Source organism: Eleutherodactylus coqui, chromosome 6 (genome assembly GCF_035609145.1).
Source record: "Eleutherodactylus coqui strain aEleCoq1 chromosome 6, aEleCoq1.hap1, whole genome shotgun sequence".
Lineage (NCBI taxonomy): Eukaryota > Metazoa > Chordata > Amphibia > Anura > Eleutherodactylidae > Eleutherodactylus > Eleutherodactylus coqui.
In genome coordinates, this window is record NC_089842.1 from 22,099,598 (window position 1) to 22,116,992 (window position 17,395).

At 43.0% G+C, this 17,395-nt stretch overlaps 1 protein-coding gene and 2 long non-coding RNA genes across 3 annotated transcripts in view; 1 reads left to right on the forward strand and 2 right to left on the reverse strand.

The window, feature by feature from the left end:
* Positions 1-17,395, forward strand: part of LOC136631935 (uncharacterized) — an 808,093-nt gene that overhangs the window by 611,221 nt on the left and 179,477 nt on the right. The gene's annotated exons all lie outside the window — the stretch shown is intronic.
* Positions 1,421-4,102, reverse strand: LOC136572007 (uncharacterized). Its single transcript, XR_010785733.1, has 3 exons — positions 4,043-4,102; positions 1,900-1,950; positions 1,421-1,744 (listed from the first exon to the last, which is right to left on the reverse strand). It is a non-coding gene; the product is annotated as an uncharacterized lncRNA (long non-coding RNA).
* LOC136631933 (IgGFc-binding protein-like) overlaps positions 11,849-17,395 on the reverse strand; it is a 47,467-nt gene continuing 41,920 nt past the window's right edge. The window contains exons 4-7 of the mRNA XM_066606426.1: positions 15,636-16,862; positions 15,524-15,553; positions 13,681-13,710; positions 11,849-11,962 (exon numbers count right to left, since the gene is read on the reverse strand). Coding sequence (XP_066462523.1) covers positions 11,889-11,962; positions 13,681-13,710; positions 15,524-15,553; positions 15,636-16,862 — 1,361 coding nt within the window. The 3' untranslated portion in view covers positions 11,849-11,888. The remainder of the gene's footprint in view (positions 11,963-13,680; positions 13,711-15,523; positions 15,554-15,635; positions 16,863-17,395) is intronic.

Consider the following 17,395-nt stretch of genomic DNA (forward strand, 5'->3'; position numbering starts at 1 on the left):
TGGATTATGAGGATGAAGCTTGAGAGCTTGAGGACTACCTTAAAAGAGAGCATCTCTTAGGTGGTCTATCGGGTGATGGGCTGCACCACTGAGAGCCCTCCTCATCGGAGACTGGTCTGATCGATGGGACTGCTAATTGGTCCAATCTGTCCAGGATCGCCACAGAGACCATGAACAGGTTCGCCGCTGCCAAAGACAGGGGAATATCCATTTTGGCTCACTGACCTGCAAAGGCTGCATTGAAAAAGAGCCTGCTGACACAAAATATAGGTGCCATAATGGAGGGTTGCAGGCACTGCTAGTGTTGCCTACTTATCTGTCTTCCTCCTCCCTTGAAGGCAAAGAAGGGTCCACCTACCCACACCCCACGAACCCCAGGACATTGAGAGGAAGGGCTCCAGGAGGACCCTATAACTGGTGGATTACATGCTGGAACCCAGCCATGCCATCTTGCCTTCAATCAGCTTCAATCTTGCCAGCAATCGGCTGCCCATTCACCCCCCTTGTGTGGGGGTAGAGAGGAGAGTAATACTACTCCATCAACCTCTTCTAAGCGTCCCAGAAGAACTGCCACCCGCTTGTCTGTCTCCTACAAACGCTAAGCTAAAAACTGATTAGCTTAGTTCCTGCAGGGGATATATAGCAAGTGGGAGAGGCCAACTCATTTTCTATTTAGTGTCCCTCTCCAATTGGCAGTTGCTGTATACCCATGGTTAAGCTGCATCCCCCAATGGCGTGAACGAGAAAAATGATTTTCCGCCTTTGACTCCACTTTTCAAAAATGTCTTGAAAAATGGGCCTGGCTTGCTGCTTGGTCAGAATTTAGAGACATTTATGAAATGCAACTTTTTAAAAGTCGCTAAATTTGTTGCAATCTCACTCCAGTAGCTGGGAACGTACAAAGTGACTCCAGATATTTAGGCATATTTAAAGATGTGATACATTTATCAATATAGGGCGACATTTGAGAATATCTCTGTTGCACTTTAAACTGGAGATAGGAAAGCAGAAAGTGTCATCAAAAAATCCCCTGCTGATGAATTCCCTCCATTGAGTAAATTATATCAAGACAATGGGGAAAATTTATGAAAACGATCTAAAAGAAAATGTTTTTGCTGCCCATTGCAATCAATAATGGAGCAGCTTTAATTTCTTACAATGGCCTTGAAAAAATTCAAGCTGCGCTGTGATTGGTTGCTATGAGTGATAGAGAAATTTTTCATTTTAGACAGTTTTGGTAAACAGGACCTGGATTCACTTCTCCTGTACCTCTGCACCCCTATGAAGTTCTACGCTGTTCATGAACAAATAAAGTGGAGCTGTGATCTCATTGTCTTACATGTATCTTTCATTTAAGTACTTTACATACAGTTCCATCATGATGGGGGGAAAGTAATCACCGCAAGGAACACAATTGATTTTAGTCTACAATTTTAATATATTTTTCTGCATCAGTTATACTATTGCTACTATTATTACATTACTTATTGCTATGTAGAATATATTCTCATCCAAGATCTGATTACATCATTGTGTGACGACAGTCGTTATCACTGATTTATCAGGAGAGTGAAGATCAATTATTACATTATTATAGTGAATATATATTTGTGCCCTCCACCCAGTTTGTGTCTGTGTTGTTGATTTCTGGTGATGACATTCCTCTGATCTCTCGGATTAGACCAGGAATTACACTTCTCAGAGTAGTTGTAGTTCTTGTAGTTTGGAAGTCGCAACACAGAACCTGCGGTACAGAGACAGTGATCAATGTTATATTTATGTAGGTGACGAAAGACGGGATCTCAATATTAAAACAACCAAGCTGAAGGATTCTATAACGATGGAAGGATGGAAGGATGGATGGATGGATGGATAGATGGATAGATGTATTATACTCACATTACATTATTCCCAGTTCCACTAAATGCTAGTCATCTTCATCTCGAAAAGCTACAATACAAAACCAAGTCATGTGATCTCATGAATCAAAAGTCTCTTTACTTTTCCTATAGTGACCGATAAAGTAGAAGGAGCTTGGACCATACATGAATGACCTCCCCGTTCTCTATGTAGGGTTTACACTAGAAGGATTTACAGTAATTGAGGATTCGTATGAACACTGATAGAGTGGCTGCAGGCTGGGAGGGGGAACTGCAGACCACAGGAATCTGAGGAAGATGCAACTTTCTCCAATGACATATGTAGATGTAACAACCACTGAGAGAATACGCATGGTACAATATTGAATGTTCATATTACATATGCCCTAGTCTACCATCAAGACTACTAGTCCTGCTTTTCTGTTTGTTATTTTTATGGCTACTGAGATATAGATAGAGTGATCGTGCTATCTGCTAGGGAGGGAGACTATGCTATTAGAGGGCCAGAGCTATTGTGTTCCTTAGGGGTCATTTTAACAATTGCTATGGCTACATTGGGGACTCCAAACCAATCTAGTCTCATGTAAAGACCTTAAAAAAAGCTGCAATCCATACTGTGGCTCCGGATTTAGGGCTCTGCATCCACCTACTGTTAATTCCTCATTCATGCAGTGACGAGGAATGATTGGTTAGGCAGCTTTACTCATTTGGACAAGTCAGGCTAAGACACATATTTGCCTTATTGTCGTAACCCCTGTATCGGTGGTCTCTCTTAATATCGTCTGCTTACCCTACCCCTATCTCAGTATATAACCTCTGTCACCAACTGCAATATCCTAGCAGACTGGTCCTCAGACATTAATCCCCGCCTGCTGAATGATCTGCCTCTGATTGGTCACAGCCCTGACCAATCAGAGGCAGGTTTCACTCACACACCCATTCATGAATTCATGAATGGGTGAGTGACTGCTACCTCTCAGCGCTGAGCCAATCAGGGGCAGGTCTGACTCACATCCATTCATGAATTCATGAATGGGTGTGAGTGAGACATGCCTCTGATTGGCTCAGCGCTGAGCCAATCAGGGGGCAGGTCTGACTCACACCCCCTTCACACCCACTGCAGGACGGCCGCGCGGAGCTCCGGCTGCCGGGAGAAGGTGAGTATATATATATTTTTTATTTTTACACATTTTAGGATGAATTGCAGGGAAGGGCTTATATATTTAAGCCCTTCCCGACAATTAATCCCGGGCTCGCCCGCAGCGCATTGCTTTAAATGGAGCCGGCTCTATTGCCGTCTCCATTTAATGCAATGCGCTGGACAGCTCCGGCCCGTTTCTAATGAAACGCGGCTAGGAGCAGATTTTCGGGCGATTTGCGGGCGACTTGCGCGCACCGGTCACGCGATTTGCGGATGCGCATCCGTCATGCGATCCGCAAATCGCGTGAAAAAACGCCCGTGTTACTAAAGCCTTATGCAGCTCTATACACTAAGCTATTTAGTGTGGACCATACATATGGTCTGGGGACCTGGTCTGACAGTATATATATTGTATATATCTATCCTTTTGAGGCTTTACACTAAAGGAAAGATTTGTACTCCAAGAAAAAGTAGCTTAGAACCGTGTCTGAGTGTATTTATGTTATTTGTTCGTTTGGTCTATTTAGGTGCCCTGTTTTTTAACCATTTAAAAAAAATAAATAGTTTTATATATGTCCATGTCTATTCTGTGCAGGTTCATATTACACTATTTGCGCCGTGCATTCACCATTGACCTTGTATTGTAGCGACTCTGCTACATAAATTGCACATGAATGTTTGATACATCTGTATTCTATGTATTCATGTGCCCTTCTGCTCTGCTTCAATGAAAACAACAATTATGTTGCAGAGATCTTTTTTTTTAGCTATTTGGAACAAAGTGATCATTCTATCATCTTATTGTGGCAAATAACAAACTCAATTCTGCTTCATTCAGTGAACTCTGCGCTACTAGATCAGAGTCTTGGGACATTACATCCACAGCCAAATCAGCCTTTTTCATTGAGATTTGGCCATGTTAGAATCCTAAAATAGGTGACAACTGATACAATGTTCTGTGGACAAGCGGCCCACCATGGCAGCTGTACAGTTTACACATACACCACTGCTTTATACTTACTTGCTTTCATTGTGGACTTTTCTGAGGCCTTTGGTGGAACTGTTGCTAAAACTTTTTTTGAAATAGAAATTTTACATTATGAGGTAACTTATAAGGGAACAAGGTATGTCATAGCTGGAGACTATAGCAGAGAGAGGATACAGATGCAGCTTAACTCCTTGACATGTATGACTTCCAGCGTCTGGGTTTGTATTGAATGAGATTGACAGTTGATTCTTCTCTATACACGGCAGGTGACCGCTGTTTCAGACAGCTGAAACCTGGCAGCAACCTCCCCGATCAACCTGACCGTTGACCGTGGCTGTTAAGCCTTTGATCACCCCAATCGGTGTTTAGAGGTCTCAAACACCCACTCCCTCCCACAGTGAGATTGTGAGGTGCGATTTGGTTGTAATGGCAGCCAGGAGCCTTCTAAAGCCCTTTTAAAGCCCCACAGGGCTGCTATGAATGGATGCCTATCGAGGAGCCGCTGTGGCATGTCTTCATAGACTGTCTGGCAAAATGGGGTATAATATAATACTACAGTATTACATCATACAAAAAAATTTGCTATTGTTATTATACTGATTTATAGAATAAAGTTATCATGACATTTTTGGCACAGTCTGTATGCCATAAAAACAAGACCCTTGCAAAGATGGTAAAATTGCATTTTTTTCCCATTCCACTCAAAGTTTGTCAGCACAGTATATACATCGCAAAAGACAACTATGTTGACATAAAAAACAAGATTTTGGTACTTACCGTAAAATCTCCTTGTTATCTCTTTCATTGGAGGACACAGCTTAAAGGGGTTTTGTCATTAAAAAAAAACTATCTAAACTTACCTATTCCTTCCCTGTCTGTCTCCTTATCACATCTTCTCCTGGTTGAACTTCTCCAGTGCCCCAGATCAGCTCACTGCAGGCAGGACCCAGCTTGTTATGAAGGCTGCTTTATCACAAACTCCTTCCTGCCGGGTCAGTGAAGGTCACATCCTTGTGCTGTAGCTTCACTGCCTTGGAAGGAATTGTAATCTATTTCAGAGATAGCTCGCATAAGCAATCTCTGAAGAAGATAGGCAGTCCTCCTGCTGGCCTGTGAGCTGTGACGTAACTTACATTGGCAGACTGCCAACCTAATGTACGTAACCTCACAGGAAGGAGCAGAATCAGGTAGCTGGAGCTGAAGTGACCCCCTGGACTGCAGGAGACAGGAAAAGATAAAGGAGGTGAAGATCTGCTAAGTAGACTGATGGGGGAGAAATAGATAAGTAGAGCATTTTTCTTTTTTAGTGATAGAACCCCTTTAAGATCTTGGGTATGGCTACTAACACTAGGAGGCGAACACAAAGCTGAAAAAATGCAGGCACCATTCTGACTAATTTGTATGCAAAAAAATAAAAGCAGCCAAGTAGGATACTGTTAGAGGAGTCTGCTGGGATCTGTTTTACTACATGGTTTCCAGCTCCAGAGGTGCTGGTTGATTGAACTGGCTGGGTGCGGATTTCTCCAGCCAGCCAATCCTACAGGTGTGTTGCTCCTATATTCCAGCTCCTCTGTGATTTCTGGCCTTTCCTCAGTTTGTTCAATATGGACTGTCATGTCCCTGCATGTCTGTGCAGCTTTCTGTATCTTCTGTGCTTGTTCTGTACCTCCTGTGTGAACAGAGTTTGTTCCTGGGTGTCTGTGCTTGTGGCCGGACATGAGCTGTGAGTAGGCATGTTCAGTATGTTCAGTGTGAATAGTGTCATATTCCATTGTGCCTGTGCAAGTTTGGGTTCAGTTGTTTCCTTAGTGTAGGGAACCATGAGACGATGGCCCTTGAAGTGGGCTTGTGGACTTAAATATCTTGGCCAAACTACAAACCAATATATTGTATATTCTATAGTTATTCCATCTGGCTAGGTGTGCAGGTATGCAGGTGAGTGTTTTAAGTGCTTGTCAGTGTTTGATTTATATCTGTTTCTGAGTTATGTCTGTATCGACTCCAGTTCGCAGTTCTGCATTTCTATCTGAATTCACCTGTTCGGCGTGTATGAGGTCCGTTTCATAGTTTGGTCTAAGATTGCCAGTTCTTGGGTCTAAAGGTTTGTAACAGAAGTTACACGGATGACGTGTATATCTGTGCTGTGTATGTGTTCTGTGTACTAGGCCGTATGGATAAGTCCCATGCATCCTTTTGTCAGTCTGCGTTATCCCTGTTTTCTGTTCTAAGTGTCTGAGCAATGAGTTGTCCTTTTGGTCATTCCGGCACATAGCCTCCTGTTGCTATTTGCAGTTTTGTTGTTTAGTGGACTGTGGCCTGTCAGTTCAAGCTGATTCTGTTCTGTATATTTGTCCGTGTGCCTCTGTGATGGGTATGTATAAGGCCTTCTGATCCTCTGTCTTAATCTTTATATTGTCGTGTCTCTGAAGATTGCTGTTTCTCTATCCTGTATTGACATCTGTATCCTGTATCTTTGTCTGTCTGTACCATTCCCTGTCCTGTTATTTGCTAGGTCCCTGCTCCATTTAGTACCCATCTGCTATCCATGGGTACTGTCTCTGCCCCAGTTTTTAGCAGTACCTCCTGTCTGTTGGCATGGTGCTTCTGATCCCCGTGGGTCCGCTGCCAACCACAAGGGGACTACTCCAAGAGGTAGCAGCCTGCTTGGCTCTCCACTATAAAGCCAGATCCCTGTACGGGGGTTAAATGGTAAGGAGAACACCCTCAGTTTTAGCCTAAAGTCAAACCTATTGGTTGACGCAATGGGTCCTCACTTGCTGCTCCGTAACAGGTACCACATGACAACAACATTATTAAAAAACTGTAACACTTCATAGCACCATATGCAACTGCAAATGGAAAACTCTCTGACAAGGAGGAAAATAATCAATAAAAATACTAATAACAGCATGGGTTGTGTGCTGTGTCCGCCAATGAATGAGACGAGAAAAATATTCTATGGTAAGTACAAAAATCTTGTTTTCTCATCTGTATCTTAGGGGGACACAGCTTAAGACTTTCAGACGTTCCATAACATTCTCTCAAGGGTGGGAAAATTATAGTATGCATGCAGTCAGTTTATAGCTGTTGGTAAAACTCTTTGACCGAGTGAGGCGTCTGTGGATGCAAAGTATGCACACAGTAAAACTTTGAAAAGGTGTGCAGTGAGGCCCCTGGAGCAGCCTAAGTAGAATGTGCTGTAACACAGAGTGGAGGTGCTTTGCCTTTAGGATGGTATGTCTCTATCACTGTTGACTGGATACCGCTAGAAATGACTACCTTGGACACTGCAAGACCACATCTTGGGCCATCAGGAATCCCAAGCAGAGAGTCAGAGCATTTGAAATATGGCATTTGAGAAAGGTAGATCCGCAAGGGTCGCATGAGATCCAGTTTGTGGAGAGCACATTCTCTCAGATGAACTGCAGATGGACAAAATAAAGGCGGAACAATGTTTTCATTGATATGGAATGTTGACACCACCTTAGGTAGGGTGGAAAGAAGGCACAGGATGTAGGACCACTTTGCCTTGATGAAATATGGTTAGTGGAGGCTTGATTTATAAAGCTGCAAGCTCTGAGACCTGTTGGATCGATGTGACAGCTACCAAGAATAACACCTTCCAAGTTAATAAACAAGTTGGAACTTCTCTTAATGGTTCGAATGGATGAGACTGCAATGCATCCAGTACAAAATTAAGGTCCCAAGGAGGGACAGGTGAACGGTATGGAGGAGCAGCATGAACGACCCCCTGTATAAAAGATTGGATAGCTGACTTTGAAGCCAGTGGACATTGGAAAAGTATGGATAGTGCAGATACCTTGCTCTTTAAAGAACTAAGATTCAAACCCATATCCAAACCCTCTTGTAGGAAATGCATCATTTGGGATAAAGAAAAGCACATAGGATGAAAATTGCACTATACACACTAGCTAAATAAATTTTTCAAAACATGATAATAAACCCAGAAAGAAGAGTGTTTCCTAGTCTTCATCATGGTTGTAATAACAGCTTTCGTAAATTCATGGGCTCTCAAGACCACGATTTCACCCTCCACACCATTAAATGAAGCATAGGCAAATTCGAGTGGAAGAGAGGACCCAGTTAGAGTTAATTTTCTCAAAGAGGAAGACAACATGTAAAGTCGATGAGCATGTACACTACAACTGCATACCACGCCCTGCGGAGCCAATCTGGGGCGATGAGAATCACTGGTAGGCCTTTCATCTTGATCTTCTTGAGAAGTCATGGGATTAGTGGGAATGGGGAAAAGACATAGGGAACTGCAATTATATCTGTGGAACTACTAGAGCATCTTCTGCTCAAGCTTGGTCCTGAGGTGTGGCCACAAAGATTGGCAGATTGCGATTGATTCGGAGGTCGATTTCTGGATGACTCCACCTACAACAAAGGTCCCAAAAAACTTTGGGATGTAATTCCCATTCTCCTAGGTCAACTATCTTTCTGCTAAGGAAGTCTGCTTTCCAGTTATATGTGTCCCGGTATGTGGACTACAGAGAGTACTGGAAAATGATCTTCATCCCCGCTTTGATGATTTATGTGTGCAATGCCCAAGAAATTGTCAATTTGGACCCGCACTAATAGTTCTGTCAGCTGGAGTCCAAAGTGAAGAAGGGACAGGAGTATGGCCTGAAGTTCCAACACATTTATCAGTAGTTTGATCTCCTTTGTGGACCACAATCCTTGTGCCAATAGATTCTTCAATGTACCCCTGAAACTGGAAAGGCTGGCATCCGCAGTGAGTATTTGGCATTGGAAGATCATAAAGGAACATCTTAGATGGATTTGCAGGGACCCCAGCCACCAAAGCAGAAAGTACTGAATGTGCAAAAGTAGTCAGATCTTCCTATCAAGGGAGGTCACAAACTTGTCCCATTTTCAGAAAATGGTCCACTGGAGAGGCCGTGTGTGAAACTGGCTGAAGGCACTCGTCTCCAAGGAGGAGACCATTAGCCCCAGCAACCTCATGCAGTGCCACATTGTCTTGGGATTCAGGGTTTTCAAAGAATATACATGTTTCTGAATTAGAAGTGTTTTCGATGTTGGCAATAGTACATGAGCCTAATTCATGTTGAGACGATAGACCCAGAAAATCTAGCCATTGTGACAGTGTGAAAAAAGACTTGAAATTATGGATGATCCACCCGAACCTGGAAAGCATGTCCAGAGTGATATGGAGACTCTCCAGGCTGGTCAATACGGTCAGGGTTTGTATCAACATTTTAACCAAAGTGTTTGAAATATAGGGAAGTCAAGCTTCCCTGAATAGGGATAATTGCCCCACCACCACCCTGAACTGATCACGTGGGGCCCACGCTTCATACAGAAGCTTTTGTGAATGGAATCTTGTAGGACAGGATGGTCTCCTTTCAATTGAGGGCCTTTGCTTCTACTTCTGCATGGATTTTTTTACTATCTGAGTTTTGGGGGCTGGAGCTGCAAAAGGAACGAAAACAAGTTATTTTCCTTTGCAGCGCTTTTGTACATCTAGATTTGCTTTGTGACGAGATTCTTACCCCCAGTAGCCTCCTAAATAATTTCATAAAGTCCGATTCTTGAAACAACAAATGGAAGACTTTTTACCAAAGCCACCGACATGCGAGCTAGGAATATAACCATATCTAAGAAAGCTTCACATTTAAACTTCCTTGCTTGAACTGTTTGTTGTGCCATATCTGCTAATTCTTCCAGAGAAGATCCAGAAAGAATACCTTGACTTTGTTGCTTAGCCCATTCACTAGATGTCCTACTGACCCAAGTAGAGGCAAAAACTGTCCTGAGTGCTGATCCCACAGCCTCAAATGAGGTTTTGACTAGTGATTTTATCTTCCTGTCATGAAATGTCTTGAAAAGATGAAGTATCAGCCATAGAGAGAGTAATGTTTTTTGCCAAATGGGACACTGGTGAATTTACTGCTGACAAAGACGACCACTTTTTTACTAAATCATTCAAAAAGGATACATAATATTGACTGTTTGTCGATATTATGTAAAATTGACACCACGGACAAAAACTCCCACTGACCGAGGAAATTTGTTGCACCCGTCTACCACAGCTGGCTCAATAAAGAGATTCAAGTGTCCAATCTAAGGGAAGGGACTTAGCGGGCCAGCGAAGAAACCCTTGCAACCAAAGCACAAAAATGCAACCATACAAGGTACCGCCTGCTGGTATTTGTAGTAGCCAGAAAAAGAAGGGAGGGAATGACAGGCAAGAGGAAGAAGATACTGACTTCTATACAGGAGAAATACTTACCTCCTAAGAGAGGGAAGCACATGGAATTCTTAGTTCAAGCTGTTTGCATCCCTGTCTCACCTGCATTAAGTAGGAAGGGAATGCTCTGGTATAAAGGGGATTGTGTAGCGGGTGGGTCACGTCCAAGTTAAGACTTGGATGTGCCTCCTTTTCTTCCGAGGTTAGGACGGACAACAGCATGGTTAACTCTGTTAACTCGTCCCCCTCACTAGGGTAACTGGGAGATTACCGCTTCACTGCATTCCCTGAATCCAAGAGGTAGTTGAGGAGTGGCGAGAACAATGTCTACCTTTTACGGACACTAAGCTAAAATGTTAGAATAATGCCTGCAGGAGGGGTATAGCTAGTCGGAGGAGCTAACACTTTTTTGTTTAGTATCTGCCTGCTATTAGCAGTAGTGTATACCCAAAGTCTTGAGCTGTGCCCCCCATTGATACAGACGAGAAATAAAAGAGTTATGACTTTTTTGAAAGTGGGAAGAAGAAACCAGAAATATATATATTTTTTTAAAAGCGACCTTAAAGGATTAAAGGTGATGTGCCATGATTTCTAGTTATTTCCTATCCACAGGACAGGGGATAGCTTGCCGATAAGTGGGAGTATGACTGCTAGGACCTCCACCAATCCTAAGAACTGAGGCACCACGCACCCCACCGTATGGACAGCAGGGGTCACACATGAGTACTGCCTCTCTATTCACTTCAATGCAACCACTGCAGATGGCCAAATTCAAGTGCTCAGCTCCAGCATTCTAAATGAAGTTAAAACAACAGCAACACATGTGTGACCGCTACTGTCAACATTTCGAGATGTGCCAGAGCCCCGTTCTCAGGTTTGATTGGGGGCCCAGTGGTCAGCCCCCCAACCATCTGCAAATTATCCCCTATTATGAGATAGGGGATAGCGCACAGTTCACAATGTCTTAAACCTCTGAACGCTACAGGTCATACAGTTACATTCTGCAGGCTCAGGGTGTGTGGAGGGGAATAAAAAAAGTAATAACATTTTTAACTTCCCTTTTTTGCCATATTTATAATTAATGAATCTAAATATTAAAACAAAAAAAATATTTATTATCAATGCATCCATTAAAAAGTCTGATCTATCAAAGTAATGCATCATTTACCCCACATAGTGAAAAAAATATAAACACCAAAATTGTGTTTTTTTTGGTCACTCTGTCTCCAAGATAAAAGATATTAATAAGAAATCGAAAAGTTGTATTTACACCAAACTGGTACCAATAGAAACTACAGGATGTCCAGCAAAAAAATAGCCCTCGCACAGAATTATAAAAAAGTTAGGGCTCTCAGAAAATGGTTGAAGAAAAGTTTTTAAAAATGAAATATCTAAAAAATAAAAGTAGTACAGCAAAAAAACTAAATAAATTTGGAATGGTGATAATCGTACTGACCCATAGAATAAAGCTATCATGTCATCTGTGTTGCAGTTTGTACACCGCAGAAACCAGACGCACCCAAAAATGTCACTCCCCTTAGAAGTTCTATGTCTACATACCATTCAACCTATGTCCAGACTATGTACAGTGACAACTGATACAATGTTACGTGGACAAGCAGCCCACCATGGCAGCTATACAGTTTACACGTAGACCGCTGCTTTATACCTACTTGCTTCAAGTGTGCCTTTTTCTAAGGCTTTTGCTGGACCATGAGCTGAAACAGAAATTTTACATTATGAGGGAATTTAGAATGAATTAGAATTTAGGTACAAGGGGACAAGGTGCGCCATAGCTGCGGACTACAGCAGAGAGGGGAAACAGATGCAGCTTAACTCCTTGACATTTTTGGGCATACATGTACAACCTCCAGCATCGGGGTTGGTATCAGGCAGGATCGAAGCCAATTCCTCTCCAAACATGGTGGGTGACAGCTATTTCTGACAGCTGACACATAGCGGAAACAGCTGCGATCAGAGTGAGCACTGATAGCGGATATTTACTCTTTACATGCCCCAATTGATGTTTAGGGGTCTCAAAGGTCCCCAGCCTCCCACGATTAGATAGCATGGCAACCAGGGGCCTTCTTAAGACCCACAAGGCTACCATGAATGAATGCCTATGAAGGAGCACCTGTGGCCCATCTCCATCGCAAAGACTGCCGGCCAAAATGTGATATAATGCAATTAAACAATCGCAAATTCAAGTTTGCTATGTGGACAAAAAAAAAGTAAAAACAAGTTTCCAGCAACCATGTTTTTTTATCCCAGCAGGGTGCTGCGGGTAGAGATGAGCGAGCACGCTCGGTTAAGGTAGACACTCGAGCGAGCATCGCTTTTCTGGAGTATCTGCATACTCGTCCGAGCAAATGCGGGGGAAGGCGGGGAGAGTGAGAGAGATCTCTCTCTGTCACCCCCCCTCCCCCCCCCCCCCCGTATTTGCTTGGACAAGTATGCAGATACTCCAGAAAAGCGATGCTCGCTCGAGTGTCTACCTTAAAGGGGTTGTCCCGCGCCGAAACGGGTTTTTTTTTTTTTCAACCCCCCCCCCGTTCGGCGCGAGACAACCCCGATGCAGGGAGGTAAAGAAAGCTCACCGGAGCGCTTACCTGAATCCCCGCGCTCCGGTGACTTCTCTACTCACCGCTGAAGATGGCCTCTTCCTCCGTGGACCGCAGCTCTTCTGTGCGGTCCACTGCCGATTCCAGCCTCCTGATTGGCTGGAATCGGCACGTGACGGGGCGGAGCTACACGGAGCTACACGGAGCCCCATAGAAGACTGCAGAAGACCCGGACTGCGCAAGCGCGGCTAATTTGGCCATCGGAGGGCGAAAATTAGTCGGCACCATGGAGACGAGGACGCCAGCAACGGAACAGGTAAGTATAAAACTTTTTATAACTTCTGCATGGCTCATAATTAATGCACAATGTACATTACAAAGTGCATTATTATGGCCATGCAGAAGTGTACAGACCCACTTGCTGCCTCGGGACAACCCCTTTAACTGAGCGTGCTCGCTCATCTCTAGCTGCGGGCTGCAGCTTGATGCCCTCAGATACCAGCAAGGGTCCATGATGGAGTAACAACAGTGGCCTAAACACATTCCAGAGGACTTCCTGGGACAGCACAACAGACCCAGAAATCCAGGACCGTCCAACTGGATCCAGGACCGCTGGGAACTCTGGTATATACAGCCCATGTACAATTTATACACAACATATATACTATCAATATATAATATATACAGAATCTATACTGTCTATATACAATGTATACACTATCTATACACAGTCTATATACAATGTGTACACCATCTACTCACAGTCTATATTCCATGCATATACAGTCTAGATACTATCTATATATGATCTAGAGTCAGTCTATAGTATATACAACTTATATACAGGGTTACTACTGAGAGTAGATGAAGATTACCAATAATCGTTTTGAATGAAGCCTTCAGAACTGAAAAAAAAAACAGGTTGTGTTCAGTATTTGTGAGTCTCTGCCGTTTTTTGACTTCACCTGTCTTATATTCTATACTTGGTGTGTTCTAACTCTTCACTTCTAGTCGTTAGTGTAGCGTTGGCTCCTACATCTCCTTCCCCTCAGCTTTTCCTAGATTTTCATACCTTTACTCTTTCTATTTCAATAAGTATAGTTCTCACTTTGGAAACCCTTTCTGTTCTCATAACCTAATAATAATAATAATCTATATTTGTATAGCGCCAACTTATTCTGCAGCGTTTTCAAGCATGGGAGAAATGCAAACAATACAACAATTACAATGTGAGAAACAATCAGTTTGAAACAAATGGGGTGGGGGTGGTACAGGAGGTACAAGGGGGGCGGGGGGGGGGGGGGAACACAGGCAGTCGGGGATTTCATGTGGAAAACAGTTATTAGAAAGCAAAGGGGTTTGGGTGGTAAGGAGATGCAGGGGTGGAGGTCGTATGTGATAGGCAGGGTGGAAGGTGTGGGGAGCCATAGGGAGGGGCGAGGGACTAGGTAAGGGGATTTGGTATGCCTCCCTGAAGAGGTGTGTTTTTAAGGCGCGTCTGAAATTCGGTGCATTCATCCGGATGCCTTGGGATAGAACGTTCTGGAGGACGGGGGCTGCTCTGGTGAAGTCCTGTAGGCTTCCATTTTAATAAACACTGTATGTTTATTATCAAAATGCTAACGACTACCTGTCTGTGAGTGATTGATTGATGAGTGACTGTGTGAGTTACATGAGATGATGTCACTACCATTTGATCAGTCACTGGGGCTCTGAGCTCCGCCCCTGATCACATGATGGTGATGTCATCCCAGGTCCTAAAATATGCAGATCATATGATCAGTCACATGTGTCACATGCATGTAGCAGAGCTGTACTCTCTGTAAAGTGTGCGTAGGAGAGCTGCATGTGTGTGACATGCATGTAACAGAGCTGTGTGTGTGACATGAATGTAGCAGAGCTGTGTGTGCCTGTGACATGCATGTAGCAGAGCTGTGTTTTTTGTTACGTGCATGTAGCTGAGCCGTGTGTGTCTGTGACGTGCATGTAGCTGAGCTGTGTGTGTCTGTGACGTGCATGTAGCTGAGCTGTGTGTGTGTGTGATGTAGCAGAGACTCCAATAAATGACACCTCACAAATGTAAACATACATAGCTGGTGATGCATATTGACAAACAACATTGAAGCATAATCCTCATCAAGTGTCCTAATGCCGCCAACACTAGTCGAGCCTTCATGTAATCATGAAGCGTTTTCCAGTGTTGAGACAAGCCGTTGCTGTCGTGCAAACATGTCACCACAGAAGGTTCAACGCTGCTGTGAAGCTAATGCAGCTTACAGCTTACTATTTGCAAGCAAATATTCTGACTAACTCCAATCCCTTTCATTATATTATATTAATAAGTGGCTAACACTGGTGCTAGTTTCTACATATTGGTCAGAGAAATTACAGATGTAGCAAAGCTGAGTTGTATTTATTAGTTGATTTTGTGAACAATGATGAAATCATGTGAATGTATGTTAACTGACATAAACAGCTCTGTAGTATCTGAGAGCCATATTATTCCTAAATACCGATTCAGTTGATTATTTTCGGTCAGCAATCTCATAGTCATTACCTGCCATGAAATGTGTTACATTAACTACACACATGGAGAAGCTGTGGATGAATCATCCTCATTATCACTGCCCACAGTTGCTGCAAAATTACTAGTTTTTAATATAAAATTTCTACAAATACTGTTATTTTGGGTCCCAGTAAAGTATAGCTGTGAATTACCATGTGACTTGCATAATGGACCTCCAGGAGCTGTAAAGAAAGCATCAACAATAGTTAAGACAAGTTCTAAATGCATCGAAATGTGAGATGAAAAAGAATACAACATACACACCTTGTATAGCCGCTGCCTGTGACCCATAGGCCTTATTCATTGAGTAACCAATGTTTAGGAGACCAAAAGGGGTTGAGGAATGGTGCAATGTGTTGGAACTAGAGCCACCACCGTAATTATATTCTGCCCAGGAATATTCAGATTGAGGGAACGCCTTCCACGTAGCATCTTTTAGAGTCTTTCCATTAAATGTGATTTCTGGTCCCTTTGATGTTTTTGCTACAATTATGGCCAAATTATTGTCAATATCCTTCTGTCCAATGAGGTTATATGTTAAGTCGAAGCTCTCAATGTCTGGTATTACAGTCATGAAAGGGCCAAAGGGTTTACCTTTAAATGTTCCACCAGTACCATGAAATAAAACCTGTATTTTCTCTGTGCTGTGGATGGATAAGGGTGAGGACGCAGAAACGTTCAATGTCATAATTTTTCCTGCTTCTACATTGGAGTTTATGATTTTCTCACCTGACTTGTGCTGAATACAAGTTTTTCGACTACCCAAGACAAAAACCAGGTCATTTTCCCCTTGAAAGGACAGGCCTGGGACAAAGTAGGAATTACCCCATTTTTCTTTATCTCTGAGATAATCATATATATGGCTACAACCTCCATTACTAGGAGCACATGAATGACCAGACATGACAGCAACAGTGTGATCAGAGTATATCATGGTCCCTGATAGGTCATCTTTACTCTGAATCTGGAGAAGATGGAATGGCTCCAGTTTCACAACCATCCTGTCACCCTTTTGATAATTTTCCCCATTGTATTGGATAGCTGTACTGAGCAGAATGGTGACTGTTGTTGGAATTTCATGGGCAAGAACACCGAACTGTGCATAATGCTTTGAAGGTCCATTGATAGGGGTGATTATATGGTATTCCTTTCCCCACTGGTCAACTGGATAAATCAAAGCAACATCTCCACTGGTTTTCTTAAAGTTACGGGTCATGACAATGATATCGGCATCGGCTTTGATGATGATTCCATGAGAATAAATTCCAGATCCTTTGTTCTCCATGGTGTTTGGAAGCTCAACTGTCGCTGTTTCTCCTTTTCCAACTTGGATTTTCTTCTTGAAATCAGCCTCATTCATGGAGATAGTTACTGTAGTGCTACGTAAAGTCCCAGTCACCAGGATTTCATATACAAGCGCATCAGCGGAGAATGTATTTTCTAGAAAAGCTGTAACAAAGATTCTTCCTCCTGCGGTCTTTAAAATCCAATCTGTGAATGAAACTTGTAGTTAGATTTACATTTAGGAGTCTCTTTTCATTTGATACTACGGTCTTCAATCTCAATTGCTCAGTGGAGCCTGAATGTTTAAGAGGTTATGCAAAAACATCTAGACTTCACTAACTGACTGGTTCAGCCTGTAGTATGAAAATAACAGAAGACATACTCACCTTTCCTGCTCCCCTGCCACTTCTGTTCTGCTGGTGCCTGGGCCACGCTGGTCTTCACTTCTGGGTGAGAAGCAATGATGTCATGTCACCAAGTTATGTGTCCATCTGAAGTGAGCCAGTGATTGGCTGCAGTGGGTACATGGCCATGATGTCATTGATATAATTGCTTGTTCCCTACGTCTGAAAGTGAAGGCCAGTGGTGACTGCGGACCTGCAAAATGGGAGCTGGGAAGGTAAGTACATCTTCTGTTATGTTCGTGTGTTACGCTGAGACAGTTTTTAAAAAACTAGATGTCCCTGGATAACTTTCTTAAGAATTCAAAGGGATTGGATGCAAATATAATTGCATACAAT